The sequence below is a fragment of the Vitis vinifera genome, chromosome 7 (assembly GCF_030704535.1).
Source record: "Vitis vinifera cultivar Pinot Noir 40024 chromosome 7, ASM3070453v1".
In the NCBI taxonomy this organism is placed as follows: domain Eukaryota; kingdom Viridiplantae; phylum Streptophyta; class Magnoliopsida; order Vitales; family Vitaceae; genus Vitis; species Vitis vinifera.
Window position 1 is genome coordinate 27,126,730 of NC_081811.1, and position 23,355 is coordinate 27,150,084.

Sequence of the window (23,355 nt, forward strand, 5' to 3'; positions counted from 1 at the left end):
ATAAAAATTGTTACTATTTTTAAAAAAGAAAAATATAATTTTTTAAAATGATTTTTAAGTTGAATATAGAACAACAATAATGATAGGAAAACCGTGACCGTACATCAACGTCAACCTCTGACCTGTAAAATCTGTAGACGTCACTGGAGGCAGGAAGCATGAGGAGATGACAAGGACACCCGCTCTTCCGGTTGGTCCGGTCAAAGCAACCGCGAACACTGACGGTCACGCGCCTACGCGTCTCTACTCTCCGAGTGTCAGATCCACGCCGACAACTTCTCTCTCTAGCTCTCTGAGCTCACTTTTTTCCCTCTTTTTACTCCCTCGCTTACCAACTTTCTCGCGCACTTTCTCTCATTTTCTATCCTCATATCTCGCTCTGCTTCTTGTTAATAGCTTTATCTTCTACGCTCCTTTTCATTTTCTGCAATTTCAATCTTGTCTTCAGACTTTGAAGCTTTCTCCGTGTTCCTAAACTGATCGGCAGCTCTGCGTGAAATTATCGGAGGTGAGTTCGAAACGACTGCGTTCTTGTTTTCCACTGTAAATTATTTATCATGGCATTTGTGATGCTAGGTTATTTTGTGTGATTCTGTTTGATTTTCTGGCATATAAGCTCCTTGATTAACTGATGTCGGAATTTCGACCGAGAGTGTATGATTTAGAAATGAATTTTGTTTTTTCATGCATTGTCAAATCCTGGTTTCCATCTAAAAGGCAAGGAGTTTTTGTTTATTTTATTTTTCTATAAACATGTGGATTGGTTTTGTGTATCAGAGATGGTTATGGTAATTCCAATAGGTGCATAATGGAGATAATTGATTCGGATTGTTTGGCTCTGTTGTGTGAATGAATGAAATGGCATCACCATTGAGGAGATTATTGACCATTGAGCTCAAGATATTGTCCTTTATAGGTGAAAATGATGGAATAGAGTTCGTACTTCTAATCCTCATAATTGGTACAAGCATTGGCAATGATATCATAATATCCAACTATCTTTTGGTTTTTCAATAGGCATTTTTTAGTAGGAAAAGTTCCACTAAATAAAACTTGCTTCTCCTAAGCATATATGGGATCAGTAGTGGCTGCTGATAGAGAATCAAAACTGAAGTTTGTTCTGTTTTTTTTTTTTTTTTTTTTCCTAGTGCAGTTTTTTCCTGGTTTTAAATTCTGTATATCATTCAATCTGGAAGACCTGGTGAAACAATGGATCAGAAAACATGGCTTTGGAGGAAAAAATCTACAGAGAAAAACATAGGTGCAGCTGACAAAGTAAATGTCCCACTCAAAGGAAATGAAGAAGAGGTATTCAAAGCTAGACTAATTACCATCTTCCATTTTTGTTAGTTTGTATTCACACTCCTGCAAAATTAATGTGGATGATCTCCTGCGAATTGGGCCATTTATAAATTTCATGACTTGTAAGTTCAGTTCTCATACAAATTTTATGAATTCCAGTCCAAGAGTGTTTTTATTCTGTTTCCTGTTATTTTAGTAAGTCTGTTCTCCTTGATCTCTTTTGTAGGTCAATAATAGGGTTAAACCTCAAGAAATCAGTTAGTAGATAATAAAGGTACCAAAATGATTTTGGGGGATTTCAAGTCTTATTCAAATAGTTGCAAAAATGCTTCTTTGCCAAATATTCAAGGGAATTGGTGAGAGGCTGAATGTAGAGTGGTAAATGGCATTCATCATTTGGAGTAAAAAAATAGAACATGGCGTGGGTCTTAGTGGCTTCCTATGGGCTCTGTGGCCTGTGCATCACCTACAAGTATAAAGCAGAAACTCATCAACTCGTGAAATTTGAATCACAATTTGGAAGCCTCTGGCTTCCAGATTGTTCACCTCTTTTGTATTATTGCCTGAATCATGAGGATGACCCACCCCTTCTATCCAGACAGTTCAGTAGAGACTTCCTTGCCATATCGAAGTTTAAATTATGCTTGAAAGAACAGTTGAAAAATAAGAGTATCAAAAAATTCTGTAGAAATTAAAGTTAGTACAATCTAGATAACATTTACAAAGATTTATTGTCTTTAAAGCAATTTTTTCCAAGCGATGATACCAGATGTATTATTTGGGTTTTAGCTGAAGTTAACTTCATATTGTTGGACCATTACCTAATGGTTTAAGCTTTTGTGTTAATCGGTAGTCTAATATGGTGAGGTTATTTCCCTCATTTATTGAGCCTACATGCAAGTGAGAGAAGGCTGCAAATGAAACACCGAATCTTTTGATGGAAGGAAATTTTCAATCTAACTTTTCTCTGATAGAGCCCTCATGCATATGCTCCATTTGGGTAAAGCTATAAATTAGGACCAAACTTTCCCACAAGAGAGTTTCATTCATCCATATGCTCCATTTTGGGCAAATGGCACACATCTAAGTTGCTGCATTTTTTCTATAGAACTATTTTTCATTTAGAAATAATTTTTTATGCTTTAAGCCATCACTAATGTTTTATTTATTAGATACAGACCCTTCTGGCTGATAAAGCAGAATTGGAGAGAGACCTAAAAAGTTTAAATGATAAGCTTTCTTCTTCCGTCTCTGAGCATAACGTGAAAGATGATCTTGTGAAGAAACATGCTAAAACAGCACAAGAAGCTATTACAGGTGATTTACTGTGATTATTTTTTGGTCGGCTACCCCATGCACTTTGTAGCCAGTGTGTTATGTTCCAAAATTTTGAATCATGCTGTTGTTCCTGTTCTTTTAAATTATAGAAGTTTGTCGATTTAGCTGTCCATTTTTAAATGATTTTTTTTTAAAGGCTGGGAGAGGGCAAAAGCAGAAGTGGTGACTCTAAAGCAAGAACTAGATGAAGCATTACGGCAGAGAGTAGCTGGAGAAGAGCGATTAACTCATTTGGACGCTGCCCTGAAGGAATGTATGCAGCAGTTACGTTTTGTTCGAGAAGAGCAGGAGCAAAGGATCCACGATGCTGTGATGAAGACAGCCAGAGAATTTGAGAAAACCCAGATGGTTTTAGAGGAGAAGTTAGCTGAGACCAGTAAAAGGCTTGCAAAATTAGGTGCAGAGAATACTCATCTCAGTAAGGCTCTCTTAGCAAAGGAAAAGTTAATAGGAGACTTAAGTGATCGCAGGAAGCAGACAGAGGCAGATTTTAATGCACTAATGACTAGACTAGATTCCACAGAGAAGGATCATGCTTCTCTCAAATATGAGGTTCGAGTGCTTGAGAAGGAGCTTGAAATTCGGAATGAGGAGAGAGAATTTAATCGTCGAACAGCTGATGCATCACACAAGCAACACTTGGAGAGTGTAAAGAAGATTGCAAAATTAGAGTCGGAATGTCAAAGGTTACGTCTACTGGTCCGAAAGAGGTTGCCTGGTCCTGCTGCTTTGGCAAAAATGAAAAACGAAGTGGAGATGCTGGGAAGGGATCCAAGTGAAATGAGGAGGAGAAAGTCGAGTTCAAGTCCAACAGGTTTAATGGTTGACTCTGTAGCATACAACTCCCTTGACACTCCAAGCAAAAGTACCAATTTTTTGACTGAGCAGTTATGTTCTATGGAAGAAGAAAACAAGACTCTCAAGGAAGCCCTTGTTAAAAAAGCAAATGAACTCCAATTTTCGAGAATCATGTACGCTCGCACAACCTCCAAACTCTCACAAGATGAGGTGCAGCTTGAAGAATCACCAAATGGTCATGTACTTTTGGAGCCAACAAGGACTAGTCTTGCATCACATGATCTCTCTCTGGCATCAATGTCCGATGTTGGCAGTGATGATAAGGTTAGCTGTGCTGAATCATGGGCTTCTTCTTTGATTTCAGAATTGGAGCACTTCAAAAATGGAAAACACAACCGGACTCCATCAAGAAAAACTGTTAGAGTTTCTGACATAAATCTCATGGATGATTTTGTTGAGATGGAAAAATTAGCGATAGTTTCTGTGAATAAACCTCTTGGAAATTTACATCCTTCTTCACAGGAAGCTGATACAGCCATTGGTACTATGGATAAAGAGTCAGCTTCTTCAGAATCAAAGGGCAGGGAGATAGTTCCAGTATCTGGATCTCAGTCAGCCTTCAGTTTCTCAAACCAGGAAATCCAGTCCGAAAATATATTAATTGGAAAAGTTCCTGGGTGGCTTCAGGATATATTGAAAGTTATCTTGGAGCAAATCCATGTTTCACAAAGAAACCCTGATGAAATAATTGAGGATATTAGAGTTGCCATGGCACACATAAATCACTTAAACACTGGTGATTTTTTTGATGCAAGGAAAAGTGCAGACCATCCTGATGGATCAATTCTGTCCCCTCCTAGTGGCTACATATCTCCGAAAACTCCAAATGTTTCTTCGGTAATGGGTTCATCTGATAGAGTAACAGGTGTTGACAATTCATCATCAGAGACGAGCAACCAGAAGCTCCAGTCAGATCTGAGCAAATCAATATGTAAAATGGTTGAGCTTATTGAAGGAATCAGTTTACCATCCCTGGATTATGATACTGAAGAAACTTTTTCTAGAAAGGATGGGAGTTTCTTTCCACATAAAAATTCAGAGACACCTACAGGGTACGTGGTTCGTGTTTTCCAATGGAAGACTTCTGAACTCAGGTCTGTTTTAAACCAATTTGTTCATTCTTGTGATGATTTGTTGAATGGAAAGGCTGATCTTGAAAAATTTGCCCGAGAATTAACTTCTGCTTTGGATTGGATTATGAATCACTGCTTTTCCCTTCAAGACGTGTCAAGTATGAAGGATGCAATCAAGAAGCAGTTTGACTGGGATGAGTCGCGAAGTGAAAATGAAGTGGAAATTGGAACAAGTAGTCAATTTTCAGAAGTCAATAATTTATGTCTCCCCAGGGAACATTTATCATGTTTGCCTGCTGGTCGTGCTCCAAATAGCCATAATGATTTTTTCCAAACTGAAGAAGTTCTGTCTAATATGAGAGAAGAAAATCAAAGATTGAAAGATGAATTGATGGACATGGAATCTGGAAAGAAAAACTTGGGCAGGAGGTTTCGGCCTGCAATTGATCAGAGCGAATCCCTAATGGTTCAACTTCAGGAATCAGAAAAAACCATCGCAAGTTTGAAAAAGGAGTTGGAAATGTTAAAAGAATCAAAGAGGATGATTGAGGATCAAAGTGAACACCACAAGTTCATGAATGAAGATCTTGACACACAGCTTACGGTTTCCAGAGCAGAATTGAACGAGGCTCTCCAAAAGTTGTCATCTCTGGAAGTGGAACTGGAGAGCAGAAATAACTGTTGTGAAGATTTGGAGGCCACGTGCCTTGAACTACAGCTCCAACTAGATAGGTACGGTTAACTTTTTATGCGTCTGCTCTTCAGGAAATTAGCAAGTTTTTTTCTTCCCTGTTGAGGAATCTAATATTTCTTGATATTTGTGTTCAGAATAACAAAGAAAGAAACTCCGAACCATGATATGGATCAAGAAGAAAACCAACTGCGAACCGTAAGTTCCCATTATCTTTATTATATGCTAAAATGTCTTGTTTTTAATTTAATAAATCCACATCACATTCTGGAATCAATATCAGCTAAGGTGTGAATCTCTTGATTCTTGCAAACTTTGAAGTTGAAACCATACAAGTTTCACATGGTATAGATGATGCTTCATATAAAAGAGACGCATTATGAAAACAAATCTCTGAATCATAACAAGAAAGAGAGAATGACCTACTTAAATACAATTTCTCCACCTGCAGCACCATATGATAATAAACAAAAATCTGAATGTTATCTTCAGTATGCTGTTCACTTTTGTTCTTCTAAATGATACCCAGAGGCATCATATTTGAAAGAAAAAATTAAAATAGAAAGCAATCATTAGGATCTTTTTCTACTTTTAATAATATTCAGGTTATGTTTGATTTCTGGAAAGTGATAGGGAAAGAAAAAAAATGCTAAGGTAAATGATTTCCTCATATTTGGTTTTACATAGAAAATGTGAAAGAAAATTTAATTTTTATATAAAAGAGTTAAATAAGTGAAAAAAGTTTGAAGTAGTATATAATAATGATTTATTGACTTTAAATCATTTTTTGTTTTCCTTTATTTTTTATTTTCTTTTTATTTTCTTATACTTTTCTTCTCTATTTTCTTTCTCTCATATTTTTTTCTGCAAATTTTTTGGGAACCAAATATAGCCTTGTGGTTTAGAGAAGTAATGAAATTAAATTTTTAAATCATTTTTGGCAGTTTGATTCCAAATTTTCACATCGTTACTTGACTGTTTGAATTACAGTTCTGTTCATCACCGAGTACTGAATCAAGTACTTTTAATCAATCTTGTAGGATTGGGAGATTACAGCAGCTTCAGAAAAGCTGGCAGAGTGCCAAGAAACCATCCTAAACCTGGGGAAGCAGTTGAAGGCCTTGGCTTCACCTATAGAAGCATCCCTTGTCGATAATGTCATCTCAACCCCATCCGACACAATTACAACAACAGCAACAGTCACCACCACATCCATCGCCACGAATAAAAACATGTCCCAACGTTCCTCTCTACTTGATCGAATGCTAGCTGAGGATGATGCTGAAACTAAGGATCCTAAATCCCCAAAAACCAAAGAAAGTAATCGCACTCTAGACCCTCAGAAGTCTCCCACCCGCCTGCATGCCAACACCAAACCCACCTTCAGTCCAAATGGGACATTGGAGCTTCCGAAGAAGTTTGTCAGTTTAAATGGAATCAAGAGTGATGCAGATGACACTGCAGTTGGTTCTCTTGCTATTTTGCCTAGTAAGAAGCGGAGCAGTGGGGGTTTGTTGAGAAAGCTGTTGTGGGGGAGAAAGAAAGGTAACAGCAAGAAAATGGCCCTCTCTGTTGCTGCATAACTGATACAATAAAGTGATAATGAGGTTGATGCACAGGATTTGGTTGTGACAGTGGTTTTTTGTTTGCTTGTTTCTTTTTTCTTTTGTTCCACATTGGGAGAAGGGAATAACAAGGTTTGGCTTCCATTAGTTGTTTGACATAGAGACATTTGAATGTTGTGTTGTACTGCTGAAACTAAAACAATTGAGAATTTATAATAAGTGAATAAGAGAGGGGATTTATTGAGAAGTGGTTCTTGTGATGTAATGAATAAGAAGGAAGGCTTATTGAGAGAGTTTATTGGTTCTCATGTCTTTATTATTATTTTATCTTCTTTTCCAGAGTCAATCCTGTAATCCTCTAATGGGGAGGCAGGTATGACCTTAGATGCCTACATTCTGGAAAGCAAGAAATCATCCCTTTCTGAAAGTTTTAGCCATATACTATTAGACAACAGTTTATAAAACAAGATGGGGACCATGGAAGGCCTTCTATGAATATCCAAGGGCAAAAGCAAATACGTTTCCGTTTCCTTTTCCTTCTTGTTTTAACATTTCATGATCTAGGCCAATCACTTTAACATTACTGGAATGGAATAGAAGCCATCTGACCGATGCTAACACCCAAACGAGACAAGTTGTCTAAGAAGAAAGGTGTAAATTCTAAATCCTAGTAAACAAAATTGGCATCCAAAATTGGATATCTATGGATATTACAAAATTAACTTAGCTAGCCCCATCCCATGTTTGATACTCAGTCTCGGTATAGCACAAATCTTGCAATGTCATGGAGTCCAGCCTCCTTATAACATTCAGCAATCCGCTCCACAAAGTCATTCCAGGTCCCTTCAACAGAAGCTAAATCCAACAGAAAAGCAGCCTCATCCAATGCAATCTGAAAATGGGATTAAAATAAAAGAAATAAGGTTTCGTTTTTGTTATGGGTTTGTAATGAAGTCTATATATTACTGATCTACCAATAATAAATAGGTAATCAATTGATACAAAACCTGAGCAGGTGGCTTTCCCTTCTGTAGATCTTCTTGCTTGCCCTTTTCTGTCACTTTCTCCTTAATGTATTCAATTTGCTCATCTTCCCATTGTGCCATATCAGCAACTTCCTGGATAGGAACCAAGCAAACCCATTTAATATCACCAAAATAATCTGGAGTGTGGGAAGGTGTGGTGTTGTTGTGGAGGAGTAGAATCATGAGGGAAGGCAAAGCATGAACAGAATAATCTGTGTTTCACACCTGGTATTTGCAACCCAACGTCCACCATGGTGTTTTCAGTGCCCCTCTAGCAGCATCCTTAGCTTCTAGAGTGCGTCCAACTCTGTCAATTGCACACAAAGGATCCTCAGAAGAACTCTTGGTATAATATTTCAGACCAACAGCTCGACAAATTTCTACAAAGTAAATTTTTGCATTAAATACAAAGTTAATTGGAGAAAAATTATACGAACTTCAACAAAACCTCTGCATTAAATACAAATGGCCGTCCAAATCCTGGAAAATGTTTCTTCTTTGTATAGAACTCCCCAGTCACTAAAGCTGAAACCTTCCATGAGCATGTATGAATAATTAACAACGTAAACTCATCAACCAACATTACTAAAAAATAACACAAATCATGTGTTTCTTACATGGTCCCCTTTCTCAAAATGGTGCATCACTTTACGTTCTAGAACGTCTGGAAACAAACCAACCTGAAAATGAACCATTTATTATCACATTTCATTGAAAGGCTTATTGTGAAGTACAATCTAGACATGACTTTAGCACCTTTCTTAGAAGATAGACATCAAGGTTTAAAAGCTGAGATTCAGCAAAGCCACCCTTTCTATAAAGTTTTTTCCCAGCATCAGCCGAAGCATGAAATAGCTCATCGTTCCTTTTCTCTGAGTGATTGGCATCTTCTTCAACCAGGATTCTGTGAATATATTGGTCTACCTGTATTTGAGAGCAAAGGTGTAAAATCCACAAATGAAGACAGAAGATTTGAACATGGAGAGCCTCCAACTCAATCGCTGCTTAACTTACATTTTTGGCTAAAAGCCAAACTCCATGTTTACGGACCTCTACCACTGGCATCTCCATCCTGTGAACATTGTAGAAGACAGATCAGGCAAAAGCAAACTTTCCATAAAAAAGACTGACCAGCAATATCAGAGTTCCTACCCAGGAGGAGCTGTTGGCCATCGCAGGAGTGAAGTTACAGCACCTATTAACAAGTAAATCATTACATACAGGTAGGATAACAGCTTCATCTCCATTGCTTCTCAGAATTATCTGATTCCAAATAAAGCCACTGCTTAATCCATACCTGATCTGTTTTTTGATAGAGGAACCGCAAGGGGGATCAACCCTTGCTTGGCTCCAGGAGAAATGACGGATTCACCTGTCACAAAACAAGAAATATGCCAAGAAACTTTTTAAGAATTTCCAACGATGCAGTAGGGTGGAGTTAGGGTATGTTTAATGTTTGAATGTCCTGATGTTCTTGTACATGTATAAAAGTTGATATGGTAAATCATCATTGCCAATTGGCAGAGTTGCAGATTAAAGCTAGAAATATCAAGCATGCCAAAAAACTGTCTTCATGAACATGAGTTCTGTAGAAGTTAGGTTCATGAATCTGTTCTGAAGTAGGATATATGGATAATCAAATGAACAAAACAACAAAACAGTGTGCACAACACTCACTAGCCATACTATTAGTGGTTAGATTTTGGCACTTTTAATGCTAATTTTAGACTACCAGGCCATCACATGAGCAGGACACACTTACAATCTACAATGTAAATAACCTTTCATCTTTGAGAAATAAAATGACAAATGAAGGGCAAAAATAATAAGATGGATGGAAAGCCGACACATACACATTTAGCAGAAAAAAAAGAAAAAAAAAGTAAGAGGAAACCCAAAGCCCCATGACAAAGAAGATTGTGAAGAGAATACAGATTGGAAGTAGCTTGATCACTCACGCTAATGAATATTGAATAACCATTAAGGAATGCTTCTTGCAGACCATTTCTACAGGGCCTCAAACCATCCCAACAATATTTCTATCTACCTCCAAAACTTTCTGTCATTGGTTTTATAAATTATGGTGCTGTTATTTACACCAATGCTAAGACAGCTGCTTCAACCTTTTGAAACTGCCCAAGTAGGCAATGTGGAAAAAATGATAACAAAAATAAGCCTATCTTGCAATAGAATAAACCAATCTGAAGTGAGCAATAGATCAACATCAACTGGGTCATATAGTGTATGAAGTGATCACATTGACATATATCTAAATAACAAAAACCATGATTCTAATTTCAAAAGCATCAGCCTAGCAACAGCAACTAGAGATTTTGAGACCAAATAATTCCAATGCAGAAAAGAAAGAAAGAAAGAAAGAAAGAGATTAATTTGTATATGCAGACTCCAGGAGGCCTTATACCTCTTACTTGAAGCATTTTCAACAGCTGCGGCAAATGCTCTGGAGGTGAAGTTGCACCCACATCTTTGATGAACGATACATGATCTGGAAAGCACCAAATTGTGAGATCAATCCATAATCTGCAAATTAAAGTGATGAAACCCAATTGAAGTTCTCTTTTTGTGCAGTAAACCCATCAATTATTTATTGTGCCCATCCTAGAAATCAAATATTATTTCACCATAAGTTCAAAGAATTGCTCAATGGGTCATCCAATAACCGCTAAACACACAATGGGTTGGTTTTTTATAGTCCCTATATCCACATCCAAGCGCTCCACAGGTTGAAAAAAGAAAAAACAGTGAGAAGATGATGATAACGTTAAGTTACCAGAGGATGACGAATAAGAGGAAGAGCACCGAAACTTGGGTCTGCCATGGCTCGGAAATAGCGAGTACAGAGCGGTGGGGCGTGGGCGTTGATAGACAAGTCCGCCGCCAGTCCTCATTTTCATCCGCAACCACCACCGTCGTTCAGCCACCGCCTCCAGTTCCTCTGCGTCCTCTCCCCAGTCTAGACGAAGAGTGAATTAGGGCTGGGCTAGAACTGGCCCAAGCCCAGCCCAAGAAAAATTAAAACAGAAAGCACACAATATTTTTCATTTTCAGTTTTCAATTCACGGTTTGAAATAATATGGAAAATATAAATATAAAAAAATTAATATAATTAAAATTATTTAAAATTTTAAATAATTTTAAGAATTAATCAGTTAAAATGGATGAGATAATCACCATACCTATGAATTTAACCTCTTTCATGTTTTTATTTAAGAAGTAACTCATTTTTTGTATAAATGTCCTTAACTATTTCAAGTATTTATATAAAATGTTATTTTTATAAGAAAAGAATGATGATATTTTAATCAAAACACAACAAAAAAAAGATAAAGGATTAGATTTCTAAAATTGAATTTTCAATAACCCTTCTAATCAAATAATCCTAATTTTAATTATATGTATGTCCTTCTTTTTTGTATGAGTCATATATGTATGGATTTGCTTTTTTATCATATAAACATATTTTGAAGCTGTAAAGACCTTTCGAGTTCAACACACATGCTATCTAGGAGCAGCATGCAGATTGTTATAAATATCGAGGTGCTTATTAAATTTTTTAAAATACTTAATTTTGTGGACAAGATAAAGAATTGATATCATTTTGAGAACATAGCCTCGAAAAAATTACTTACTTTCTCTTTTCATAGGTTTTATGATGTTATCGGCCGATTCAATATGTGGTAAAATCATAGCTAGTCAAATTGCTTATGAATTATGATTATAAAATGCAAGTGAACTACATATGGGATAGAAGTAATCATTTGAATGAGAACATATCCAATGGAATCTTATAAATAAACATTTAGGTATAATCAAGGAAGAAAATGTCACGATATAAACATATTTTGAAGTTGTAAAGACCTTTCGAGTTCAACACACACGCTATCTAGGAGCAGCATGCAGATTGTTATAAACATTAAGGTGTTTATTAAATTTTTTAAAATACTTAATTTTATGGACAAGATAAAGAATTGATATCATTTTGAGAACATAGCCTCGAAAAAATTACTTACTTTCTCTTTTCATAGGTTTTATGATGTTACCGACCGATTCAATATGTGGTAAAATCATAGCTAGTCAAATTGCTTATGAATTATGATTATAAAATGCAAGTGAACTACATATGGGATAGAAGTAATCATTTGAATGAGAACATATCCAATGGAATCTTATAAATAAACATTTAGGTATAATCAAGGAAGAAAATGTTGCGATATTTCACCGAAATATCGTGTATCGAAGGATATCATGGAGAAATATCAGTGCTTTTTTGGGGTTTAGCCATTTACCGTCTGAGCTAACTAGCCCCTTGATATATAATGTGCAAAAAATATATATATACTTAAACTCAGTATGAAAATATTAAAAGAATATTTTAAAGAGCAAATTAATTATAATTATTTTATAATTAAATACAAGATCTTTTAATTAATTACCAAAAATATAAAAATTATATAATTTTCTTCATAATGTTTTTAATATCATTAATAATTAATTAAATATTAAAAAAATTATAAATATATCATAATTTATTTTATATTGTTTAATACAATTGAATTAAATGGATCATATTTTAATATTAATATATATTTTAAAATTAGACATATTATAATCAAATATCATAATATTAGGTGTAATTTAATAATAAATGTACACTTATAAAATTCATATTTTTATCGATGCATAAGATATTATTAACAAATATGATAAATCATGATATACATATATCAAAATTTTCAATAAAATAACTTTAAAATATCTATTATACTTCTAATTATATTATTATAAGGTTTTCCTTACATTTTCATGAGTTTTTAACAATTTTAAGCTTATTGATATTTTTTTCCAAAATATCCACCGATATATCCGTAAAATTGAAGTACCGATATATCCGTGATTACCGATATTTTCATCCTTGGGTATAATCATGCAACCATACCCCACTAATAAAAAAATATAGTTTTTAGAACTTTACTTTTACTTCTTTGACATTTTTGATGAAACTTTTTTAATTTTTATTAAAGTTCTAAAAAACTATTAATTTTTTTATTGGTGGTGTAATTGCTATCTAAAAACTATTGACACAAAGTGAGGGGGGCAGTGACAGAAACATAGAGATTAGAGCATCTGATCAGAAAAGAGAAGAGAGATAGATAGCTCCGAGCCTCCACCATATGTGATTGAGTTTTGAGGTTTGTGGGAGAGAAGATAAAATGGAAGGAATTATAAGTTTCATCTAAACAACTGCAGTTAGACCGGCGAGTCTGGAGGAGTTAACCAAGAGGATTGAGTTAACTCCATGAGACCTCCATGTTCTTCTACTTGGTCCTATCACAAGGGGTCTTCTCTTTCTCAAGCCTACACCCGGACCAGAGGAGAATGGATTACAAACAATGACTGCTATTGTAGATCATTTAAACACCTCACTTTCTCGCACTCTGGACTTCTTCTACCCACTCGACGGCTGCCTTGGTACCACTGTAACCATGACCTCCATCATTCTTTCATTTCGATTGTTCTGCTATTTGCTGCTGGACATCATTAATTGGGGTAGATCCCTAACTTGAAATCAAATAATGGCTTGGGTTACCAGCTTATTGATAGATGTGATGAATACACACAGGTTGGGAACATGATGAAGCTCATTTTCTCATGTTTTGATCATTTCTGAGTTTCTTTGGGTAGACGTGTGCGTGCAAGATCAAGATCTTACTACATTGCTTGATGATTAAAAGGAATATGTTTAGATGTTTTGCTATCAAAATTTAGATAAAATTTATTAATTTATATATTTATGACGTCACCGATTTGACCGTTGGTCCGACTAATGAACCGTGAACCGATAACTTTTTCAGTTCAATGATCGGTCTGATTTTGAAAACATTGAGAAAACACATGATATTTTTCATTTTCAATTTTTAATTCACGGATTGATTTTCTATGGAAAATATAAAAATAAATAAATAAAATTAAAATTTTAAATAATTTTAAGAATTAATTAGTTAGAATGGATGAAATAATCCATTTCATCTCTCTCGTGTTTTTATTTAAAGAGTAACTTATTTTTGACATAAATACCTTTAATTATTTCAAGTATTTACATATAATTTAAAAAAAAATATTATTTTTATAACAAAAGAATGATGGTATTTGTGAAACCAAGGTTTGATTAATTTTGATTTTGATGATAACAAAACAAGGTTTAGAACTAATGATCATATTTCAAGTGTGATTAGGCAAGACGACTTCCAAAGTGGCAATCCAAAGACAAATCAAGCCAAAGAGAAATCATGAAGAAGAAGACCACCTCAAAGAAAAGAGTTTTTCAAGACCAAAGCTTCTTAAGATATTTTTGTAAGGTTGTTGGTGCACTAAGACTTTCATGCATTTCATTCTTTATTTATGCATCAAAATCATCCAAGAGTAATATTGTTTTAAATATCTTAAGAATTGGATGATTTCATGTTTCAACTAAAACCTTGTGTTAAATGATTTTCAAACTTATGTTAAAAGGTTTTAAGTTGAAAAAGGTTGAGTATTGAGCCAAAAAAATGGCTCAACCGGTTCAACCGGTCAACCGGTTGTGCTCGTCTGATCAAGGACCAGTTGAGAGAGGCCAAAAAGTTTTTCTCTCTCCTAGTGACCTTCTCTTTCCAGTCAAGGTTAAACCTCAACCGGTTGAGGCCCAACGGTCACTTTTCCTAATGACTAGTCAATCGGTCAACCCCTAGCTCAACCGGTCGAACTCCCAACGGCTAGTTTGACTTTTTTCTTCTATAAAAAGGCTCCAAACTTCATTGTTTCATGAGTTTAACCTTCCAAAATCATTCTTGATTATACTTGAGCCTTGGAAGAGTGTTTTTGAGTGCACCATTGTTTCATAACTTGCATATCTTTAGTGCACCATTCAATCCTAGTTTTTCTTGTATCTTTGAGCCTAAAGTTCTATTACTAGGATTTTTGTGAGATCATTATTTGTATATCTTTATGAGGAATTTTCTCAAGTGAGGGGTATCACTTGACAGGTTGTTCAAGAGAGGGATATCTCTTGAAGAAGTGTAAAGGGTGCTTGGAGCCAAAAGTCCAAGAGGGTGAATTGGAACCATAATCCAATTGTAAGAGATTGGAAGCTTGGTTGAAACTTCAAGATAGTGGAACCCTCGCTTGGTTAGGAGGTTGAGGAGAGTGGACATAGGCAAAGAAGTGTCGAATCACTATAAACTCTCGTGTTTGCACTCTCTTTTCCTTAACTCTTTAAATTATATGCAATTGTCTTTATTTTGTTTATTATATACTTGTATATAATTGTCTCTTATTTTTACAAAGTTTAAATTTATGAAAAAGAGACCATCACTCTATTCACCCCTCTTCTAGGGTGATTACCATAGTTTGGAGTAGCCCTCAAATTTCTAACAGTATTTTAATCAAAACATAACCAAAAAAAAAAAAAAAAAAGATGAATGATTAAATTTCTAAAATTGGGTTTTCAATGACTCTTCTAATCAAATAATCATAATTTTAATTATATGTGTGAACTTTTTTTTTTGTATGAGTCGTATATGTATGGATATGCTTTTTTTAGAACTTTCTCTCAAAATTTCACACAAAAAATGAGCTCGTTTAGCCGTCGAAACAGTTGCCCAAAAGTGGATGGCGTTTTCTCCTTTCTCACAGTCGCTAACTCTCCCACCCTTGTGCCACTCTTCTCTTTCTTCTCTTTTTATAGTTGATATTTTCTCAATTCATTTCATTTTTTTTTAATTCATTTTTCATTCCACTTCATTTTTTTTAAACAATACACAAAATAAATTATCAAACACCATCCCAAAAATTTTAATTTTCTCTAATTTATTATTAAGTAATTTAATTTAATTTTTACTTAATTAGTTCTAGTTAATTTTAATTATTTCATTTTTCATTTTTCGTTTTCAAAAAATTTTCAATTTCTATGATCCTAAGAAATTTTTTACCATAAAGCCGACATGATACAAAAAATTCAATTTGCTTAATTGACCAACAAAATATTTTGAAATCCACCAATCCAAATTTGACACGTGTTCTCCAATCAATTTTTTTTTATTTTTACTTTTCAACCACCATCCAATAAAAGACTTTTCAAACTTAAAATTCTAACGTAACCTAAAATACCCATTCATTACAAAATAAGTGGTGGAAAAAGTGAGAGAAGTGGGTTTGGTGGGTTAGATGATGAGTGGAGCTAAAGCTGGTGGATATGGTATGAGTTTGGTGAATGTGAAGAATGGAAATTGGTGGGTATGAACGGTGGCCATGGATTCATAGTTCCCTTGCACATGGGTAGGAAATGAGTAGTGGAGGAAATGAGAGAAGTGGGTTTGATCAAGAAATGAGTGGAGGATGAATTGAAGGTAGTTGGTATGGTGATGGGTTCAGTGGGTGAAGGATCTTGGTGGACTTGTTGAGGAGATGGTGGAGGGGGTAAGTGGGATAGGTATGAGGAGTGATTGGCTTGAGAAGTTAACCCACCAAGTGCATTAAATAGAGAATGCCTTACCCAAAAATACATCATAGCCCTCATATATTTAGAAGTTGGAACCTGATTTCATTTTCTTAGTAGGACATTGTGCACCAGCTAAATCAACATATTCTCGTTTCTCAGAAACCTCCAAGATGAGAAATCATATTGGAACATTCCCCTCATTGACCTTTCTTGTTGGACCCGTCCTTGGTATCTTTAATGCAGGATCAACTCTAAGAAGCATCTCCTTACCATTTATGCATTGCCATTGGAGACATTTTTAAAGCTATACTATCACTTGCCTTCTCTCTCTCCTTGTTATGCAACGATAGCCATGAAAATGGAGACCACATGCACATGAGCTTTATGGCCAAACCACCTTACCTAAGTGCTCAAATATGACAACTGAGGTTTTTTCTAAGGCCATGATAGCCAATCCATCATCTTGAATTTAACACCACCAATTTGATCTTCACAACAACAGCAAAAATCCAATTCATGTTTCATAACATGACCATTGTCTAGGTGAACGAGTTTATGAGTATTTCTACCAACATATGCATGAATTTCCAACAAAATCAAATGAACCTTCACGAGAGACACATCATGCATAGTACCAAAGGGCAAATGAGCACCTAGACACTAGCCAATGGGCACAGAAGAACCATCTGGTTGTGATTCTCCAGGATTGGTCAGTGGCCCTGCATGATGGGTCAATAGTATGAGACTGATTCCATCATTGGATTGCTTCCCCAGCTTCCAGAGGCACTTTTACTTGTTGCATTACCTCGTCCATCAAGCGTAACAAAAGAATCCTAAGTGGCATTTCAAAAATCCGACGCAGTTTCAATATACTCAATAAGGAAGACACTATCTCTTGACATGAGGTGTTAAACCACGCATCGACTGCTTAAGATATTCCTCAAGGACTCTTTGGAGCATATGACTGCGTAGCCACATCTTTCACTCCCTAGGCTTGTACTCTCAGGTGACAATTCACAAACCAAAACATTCCATAGCTAGATACACAGGAGCAAAGAAGTATAGAGAAGAAAATTGCTAAAAACAAAGCAAGAATGCGAACCGAGGGTTTATTAAGCGAAGCCTCGTTTCATGAGTTATCAACGAGTTGAGGTGTAGGTGAATGAGACCAAATGAAAATCAATACATGATTGCAAGCATCTCATATAGAATCCCAAAACAGAGCCATAGATATAGGCTAGAAATCAAGCATAAAATGCATACAAACAAACTCCTATTCTATAAGAATATGCAAAAGTTTCCAATGCTCGCATTCAGGCATCAAGATGAATCCCAATATATACAAGAAACAAAATGGAACTATACAGAAACAAAGGAACAGGCAACTCATAGAAATCATACCTATGTTATTCCCTTCAAGACTCTTCTCCTCTGTTTTTCTTCTTTCTAAACCCAACTTTCTCCTACGCTCTCTATCTCTCTCTCTCTAAAACCTTGCTTCAATCCATCCGCTCCATCTTCTTTGTCTAATGCTCAACTCACCATCTTTCCTCACCCAAAAATATGATCAGTTCTTCCCTGAAAAACGTTCAACTTACTTTCATTCCTTTTTGTTTTTTCTCCTTCCTCTAAGCAAAATCCCTTAAGAACCCTCAATATCCCCTCCAAAAAAAAACTAAGAACTTTCCAAAAAAAATTCTCTCAGCCTGTAGAATCCCTTTCCACGTGTCACCCTCTCTATGGCCTATCTTCTCTCTCTCCGTAACCAACCCAAAAAGAGAAAAAACTACTTTTGAGAATATTCCTTCAACTGTTGACCGACCTTCATTCCTCTCTATACAGAATATCTCCACCCTCCTATCCAAAAGAGGGGTTTACAAGTATTTATTATATATTATCATTTTAACGTTAATATGTCCAAAAAATAATTGAAAAAAGGTGAGATGTAGAAATTAAAAAAAAAAAGAAAAAAAAAGGTGATAGGTGTTCTTGATAATATAATTTAATGTGTTCGGTGTTCTTACCCTCAAATTTTTTGGGGGCAATTTTGGAATAAATTCATAAACACTGTTAAAGTACATGAATGGTAATAATTTTTCCATTTTACATCAAGACTTGAAGAAGTAAATGCAAAGTTCTAAAAACAATATTTTGGTCTATTGATGGTGTATGGTTGCATGATTATCGTTATCTAAAAACTATTTAAGATATTGTCGTAAAAGATATGTTGTGTGACACAAAGTGAGGGGGGCAGTGACAGAAGCACAGAGATTAGAGCATCTGATCAGAAAAGAGAAGAGGGGCAGATAGCTCCAAGCCTCCGCCATATGTGATTGAGTTTTGAGGTTTGTGGGAGAGAAAATAAAATGGAAGGAATTATAAGTTTCATCTCAACAACTACAGTTAGACCGGCGAGTCCGGAGGAGTCAACCAAGAGGATTGAGTTAACTCCATGGGACCTCCATGTTCTTCTACTTGGTCCTATCACAAGGGGTCTTCTCTTTCTCAAGCCTACACCCGGACCAGAGGAGAATGGATTACAAACCATGACTGCTATTGTAGATCATTTAAAGACCTCACTTTCTCGCACTCTGGACTTCTTCTACCCACTCGCCGGCCGCCTTGGTACCACTGTAAACGACGACGACGACACCACTTGTTTCTTCATCGACTGCAATGGCGCCGGAGCTCAGTTTATCCATGCAGCGGCCGGCGGTGTCACCGTGGCCGATATACTCGACCCTGTCTATGTTCCTGAGATTGTGTCTTCTTTTTTCTCACAAGATGAAGTTCAGAACTACCAAGACGTTACCCAGCCGCTGCTCTCGGTGCAAGTGACGGAGCTGGTGGACGGGATCTTTGTTGGTTGTACCCTCAATCGTGTGCTGGCGGATGGAAAGTCCTTCTGGCATTTCTTCAATTCGTGGTCGGAAATCTCTCGGGGTTCCAATAAAATATCCCTATCTCCTGTTTTCAAGCGTTGGTTTGGGGATGATACCCACTACCCCATACGAATTCCTCAGTCAGCTATGGTCTTTGAGCGGCCCACCACATCATCGCCAGTTCAAGAAATGTTTTTTCACTTCTCAAAAGGAAAAATTGCGGGGTTGAAAGCAAGAGCAAATGCAGAAATGGGCACCGACCGAATTTCTTCTTTGCAGGCGCTGATGGCCCATTTTTGGCGCTCCACAATTCGTGCTAGGCATCTCCCCGAGGATCAAGAGACTATTTGTACATTAGCAATAGATATGAGACCGAGGCGACATCCACAGATGCCCCAACAATACTTTGGGGTTGCAGTTCAGGGCGGGATCGTAACAATGAAAGTAGGGGAGCTGCTGGGGATGGGGCTGGGTCATGTGGCTTGGCAAATGAACAAGATTATTTCTACCTTCACTGAAGTAAAAGCCACCAACTTCTTGAAATCTTGGGCGAAAGACCCTAAGCCGGCTACAGATAGCACCATAATGATGAGAATTGCTTTGATCATGGCCGGTTCGCCGCGGTTCAACGTATACGGCAATGATTTTGGTTGGGGAAGGCCAGTTGCGGTTAGAGGTGGAGGTGGGATCAAGTTGAATGGAAAGGCCACCAGTTTCCAAGGAGCAGAAGAAGGGAGCATTGATATTGAAGCTTGCTTATCGCCTGAGACCTTGAAGGCTCTGATGGAAGATGCAGAGTTCATGGGATGATGGAAGCTGTCACCGCTTCATCTTAATTTCTTTCTTTCACGATAATCTTAGGCCTTGCTTTCAGGAAGTTTGCTTTGATTTTGCTTTTCTCCATCTATGTATTTACATTTCCTACTTGTCCTTCAACGGTTTAGATTGCATTTTCATAGGGATCAATTCCAATCCTATAATTTTCCTTCAAAATATGTATTACTAATTTAAATATATAGTCTATCATTAACATGCTATACCATTAACATATTTTTAATCAAAATTTTTTTAAAATATAATTTTTTTAATCAAAATTTTTGTTTTACAAAATTAGTAAAACATCAAGAAATTTAAAAATGAAGAAAATGAGCAAAAGAAATAAACTTATGATCCATATAATTTGTTTATAGTATATCTCAATGTAAGATTCTTATAGCTCATGTAAAAAGAATATAAAAATCAATGTTTTTAGAATCGGATTTGTCAACGAACAAAAAAATGTTACTAATTCATGATTCGGTAATCGGACCGATGGTTGAATCACGATCGTACCCTTTACATCATAAATATATATTTTATTAAAATTAAAATAATTTTTAAAAATTATAAATACAATTAAATTAAAAATCAATAATATTTATTTTTTCATCTTTTATATAAATATATCAATATTTTAAAGTTTATTAAATAAAACATATATAATATTACATATAGAAAATTGAAGTGTAATATGTTATTAATTAATTATATATATCTTATTATCTTATAAGTTTTAAAAATATTAGATATTTGAAATGATTTTATTATATTTTCTACAACTCTGAGCACAAACCAAAGAGTAGCAGGTTGGTACAACCTCTACTTTAATTGAAAGCATCTAAACTACTTTATTGGATTATCGGGGATAGAAGTGTTAATTTCCAGTATCCCCGACAATCCAGGAATTATTGCACATGGCCACTGCAAGAACAATGATATAACTTATACTTTTCTAGATTCTCTAGATCAACAAATTCCAACATGTTTGAAAGCTCCTTTATTTTCTACATTAAATTTAGTTTATAATTAATAACTATCTCCTAAAATTCTATACCTTTGCTTTTTCAACAATATTTAATATTTTTAATAATTTCTCTTGATTTCAATGAAATTCATGTTTACATTTTTTAATTTTTTAATTAATTCATTTCTTCGTTATGATAAAAAAAAATTCAATTTTCCTAATTAAATAATAATAAAATTTATTTTTCAAACGGTAGTCTAATATTTTTCGACATGAAATAAATAATTTATTTTCCTTATATTTTTGGTTTCAGATAACATTGAATTAATAATTATGGTCTAATTTTTTGAACGGTCGATTTTTTACTAGTGATAATATTATAAAGCATATTTACCTAAGAGAAAAAGAGATGACTCCACAACTACAGTTGCAGCTGCGAGTTCGAAACAGTCAATTAAGAGAATTGAGTTTACTCCAGTTTACTCTGATTGGTCCAATCCAAAAGGGTCTTCTCTTTCCCCAGCCTACACCCCAACCGCAACACTATGGCATCATGGATCAGTGAATTAAAAACCTCCCTTTCTCGCACTCTAGGCTTTTTCTACACACCCGCCGGCCGCCTTGGCACCACCGTGAACGAGGACAAACCATTTGTTTATATAGGAAGAGTGTATAGTCAAGTCAAAATGTGTTTTTAAAGATAGCAACATGGGTATATTAACTAACTTTCCTTAATCTAATGGGCTTGTGGAAAGGCGCAGGGAAGCCTCACACATCCATGGGTCGAGTCTATTTGAGTGGAGTTTGGGATCGGGCCAAAATTCCTTAATGCAAGGGTTCTCCCTTGCGTACGTGCGAGTTCAACTATTTTTAACAAAATAAAATTATTTTTTTAATTTTATTTCAGTTTGAGTTAGCCTTTTATTTTGGCCAAGTCACCCAACGGGTCTCATCCCTCAACTCTTTAAAAAAACTAATTTATAACAAGTTTTCTAAGTCTTTCAATATTCTGGTTTTTTTGCCTTCCTACATTTATAAGGAAGAAGATTATTTTGGAATCCGAACTGTACATATTTCGATTGCAGAGTGTACCCAAGGCCAAATCCAAGGATTTAACAATCCATGAATTATTGAATCCTAAAGGTAAATCACTTATTCACTGGTGCACCAAACTCATCTTAAAAGAGGATGAATTTATTTTAAGGACGATGCATTGTCACGCATTAACCTATTATACCTATAAGTTTCCATTTACTCTTTCTGTTCTTTGCTTGCGTGTATTGGGCTAGGTCAAGTCCTCTTCTATTTTATGCCCTTAGAACAACAGTTTCTTCATCGGCTGTGATGGCGCCGGAGCTCAGTTTATCCATGCAGCTGCCCCTGGCGTCACCGTGGCCGATATCCTTGAGCCTGCCTACGTTTCTCCGATCGTCCATTCTTTTTTCCCACTCGATGGAACCCAGAACTGCAATGGCGTTTCGGAGCCGTTGCTGGCAGTGCAAGTGACTTAGCTCGTTGATGGCGTCTTTATTGGTTGCACTAGCAGTCACATGATTGTGGACGGCACATACTTCTGGCATTTCTTTAATTCATGGTCGGCAATCTCTCGGGGTTCCAATGAAATAACCCTATCTTCTGTTCTCGATCGCCGGTTTGTTGATGATACCCACTACCCCATCCGAATCCCTTGGTCGCTACTAGTCTTTGCTAGGCCCACAATCGCGCCAATGCGAGAGGATTTTCCACTTCACAAAAGCAAAAATTGCAGTGCTGAAAGCAAGAGTTAATACGCAGCCACCAAATTTCCCCTTTGCAAGCCCTCTTGGCCCATCTTACGAAATCTTCCTTCCCCGAAATTAGATTAGGCAAGGCAAATAAAAAAAATTTCATAGTTAAAGGTGTGGAATAGGTAAAATCCGATGAAAATTTGAAAATCAAGTAAGGAATAGATAAAATCCGATGAAAATTTGAAAATCAAGTAAGGAAAATGCCTTTATTTTTTATTCTTCATTCTTCACGCCCAGGATTACGTCCCAGATCATTAGATAGGAATCTGAAGATGAAGATAGAAACAAAGAATATCACTACTGTGTCTGAAATCTTACAGTCTATGATAGAAGATGCAGAGTTCGTGGAAACTCTCACCATTTGATCTTAATTTCATACTTCTTAAATTAGGGTTTGACTTCTTAGTATTTGCTTTCTTTTGCTGGGCTTATGATCTTGATTATTTGATGAGATTTATATCTCACACTAAATATATAGTCATCAAATTAAAGTCGTTGGTTCTAATTTCTTTTCAATTACAAAATGAATACCCCATCATATCCGTATATAATAT

The 23,355-nt window shown here is 35.8% G+C and overlaps 3 protein-coding genes across 5 annotated transcripts; 2 read left to right on the forward strand and 1 right to left on the reverse strand.

Annotated features, from left to right (window-relative positions):
• The first annotated feature begins 200 nt into the window (after positions 1 to 200).
• LOC100262983 (filament-like plant protein 7) lies at positions 201 to 7,123 on the forward strand. Of its 2 annotated transcripts, none has more exons than XM_010654491.3 (6): positions 201 to 508; positions 1,154 to 1,308; positions 2,475 to 2,619; positions 2,777 to 5,303; positions 5,400 to 5,460; positions 6,303 to 7,123. In XM_010654491.3, exons 2-6 carry the CDS (start codon positions 1,210 to 1,212, stop codon positions 6,843 to 6,845), a joined length of 3,375 nt encoding a protein of 1,124 aa, XP_010652793.1. In that variant the 5' UTR covers positions 201 to 508; positions 1,154 to 1,209; the 3' UTR covers positions 6,846 to 7,123. The 2 variants fall into 2 exon arrangements, with proteins under 2 accessions (XP_010652793.1, XP_010652794.1); XM_010654492.3 differs by having other exon boundaries at positions 2,481 to 2,619.
• Positions 7,124 to 7,325: 202 nt separating this feature from the next.
• On the reverse strand, positions 7,326 to 10,866 carry LOC100268130 (protein IN CHLOROPLAST ATPASE BIOGENESIS, chloroplastic). Of its 2 annotated transcripts, none has more exons than XM_002278274.4 (11): positions 10,644 to 10,866; positions 10,275 to 10,358; positions 9,150 to 9,224; positions 9,005 to 9,047; positions 8,867 to 8,924; positions 8,609 to 8,776; positions 8,470 to 8,532; positions 8,290 to 8,384; positions 8,078 to 8,159; positions 7,835 to 7,945; positions 7,326 to 7,719 (listed from the first exon to the last, which is right to left on the reverse strand). In XM_002278274.4, the coding sequence occupies exons 1-11, from the start codon at positions 10,765 to 10,767 to the stop codon at positions 7,579 to 7,581; spliced, it is 1,044 nt and encodes a 347-aa protein (XP_002278310.2). In that variant the 5' UTR covers positions 10,768 to 10,866; the 3' UTR covers positions 7,326 to 7,578. The 2 variants fall into 2 exon arrangements, with proteins under 2 accessions (XP_002278310.2, XP_019076850.1); XM_019221305.2 differs by having other exon boundaries at positions 10,275 to 10,393.
• A 7,712-nt stretch (positions 10,867 to 18,578) lies between these two features.
• LOC100245729 (uncharacterized acetyltransferase At3g50280) lies at positions 18,579 to 20,224 on the forward strand. Its single transcript, XM_019221009.2, has one exon. The coding sequence runs from the start codon at positions 18,716 to 18,718 to the stop codon at positions 20,039 to 20,041; it is 1,326 nt and encodes a 441-aa protein (XP_019076554.2). The 5' UTR covers positions 18,579 to 18,715; the 3' UTR covers positions 20,042 to 20,224.
• Positions 20,225 to 23,355: the final 3,131 nt, after the last annotated feature.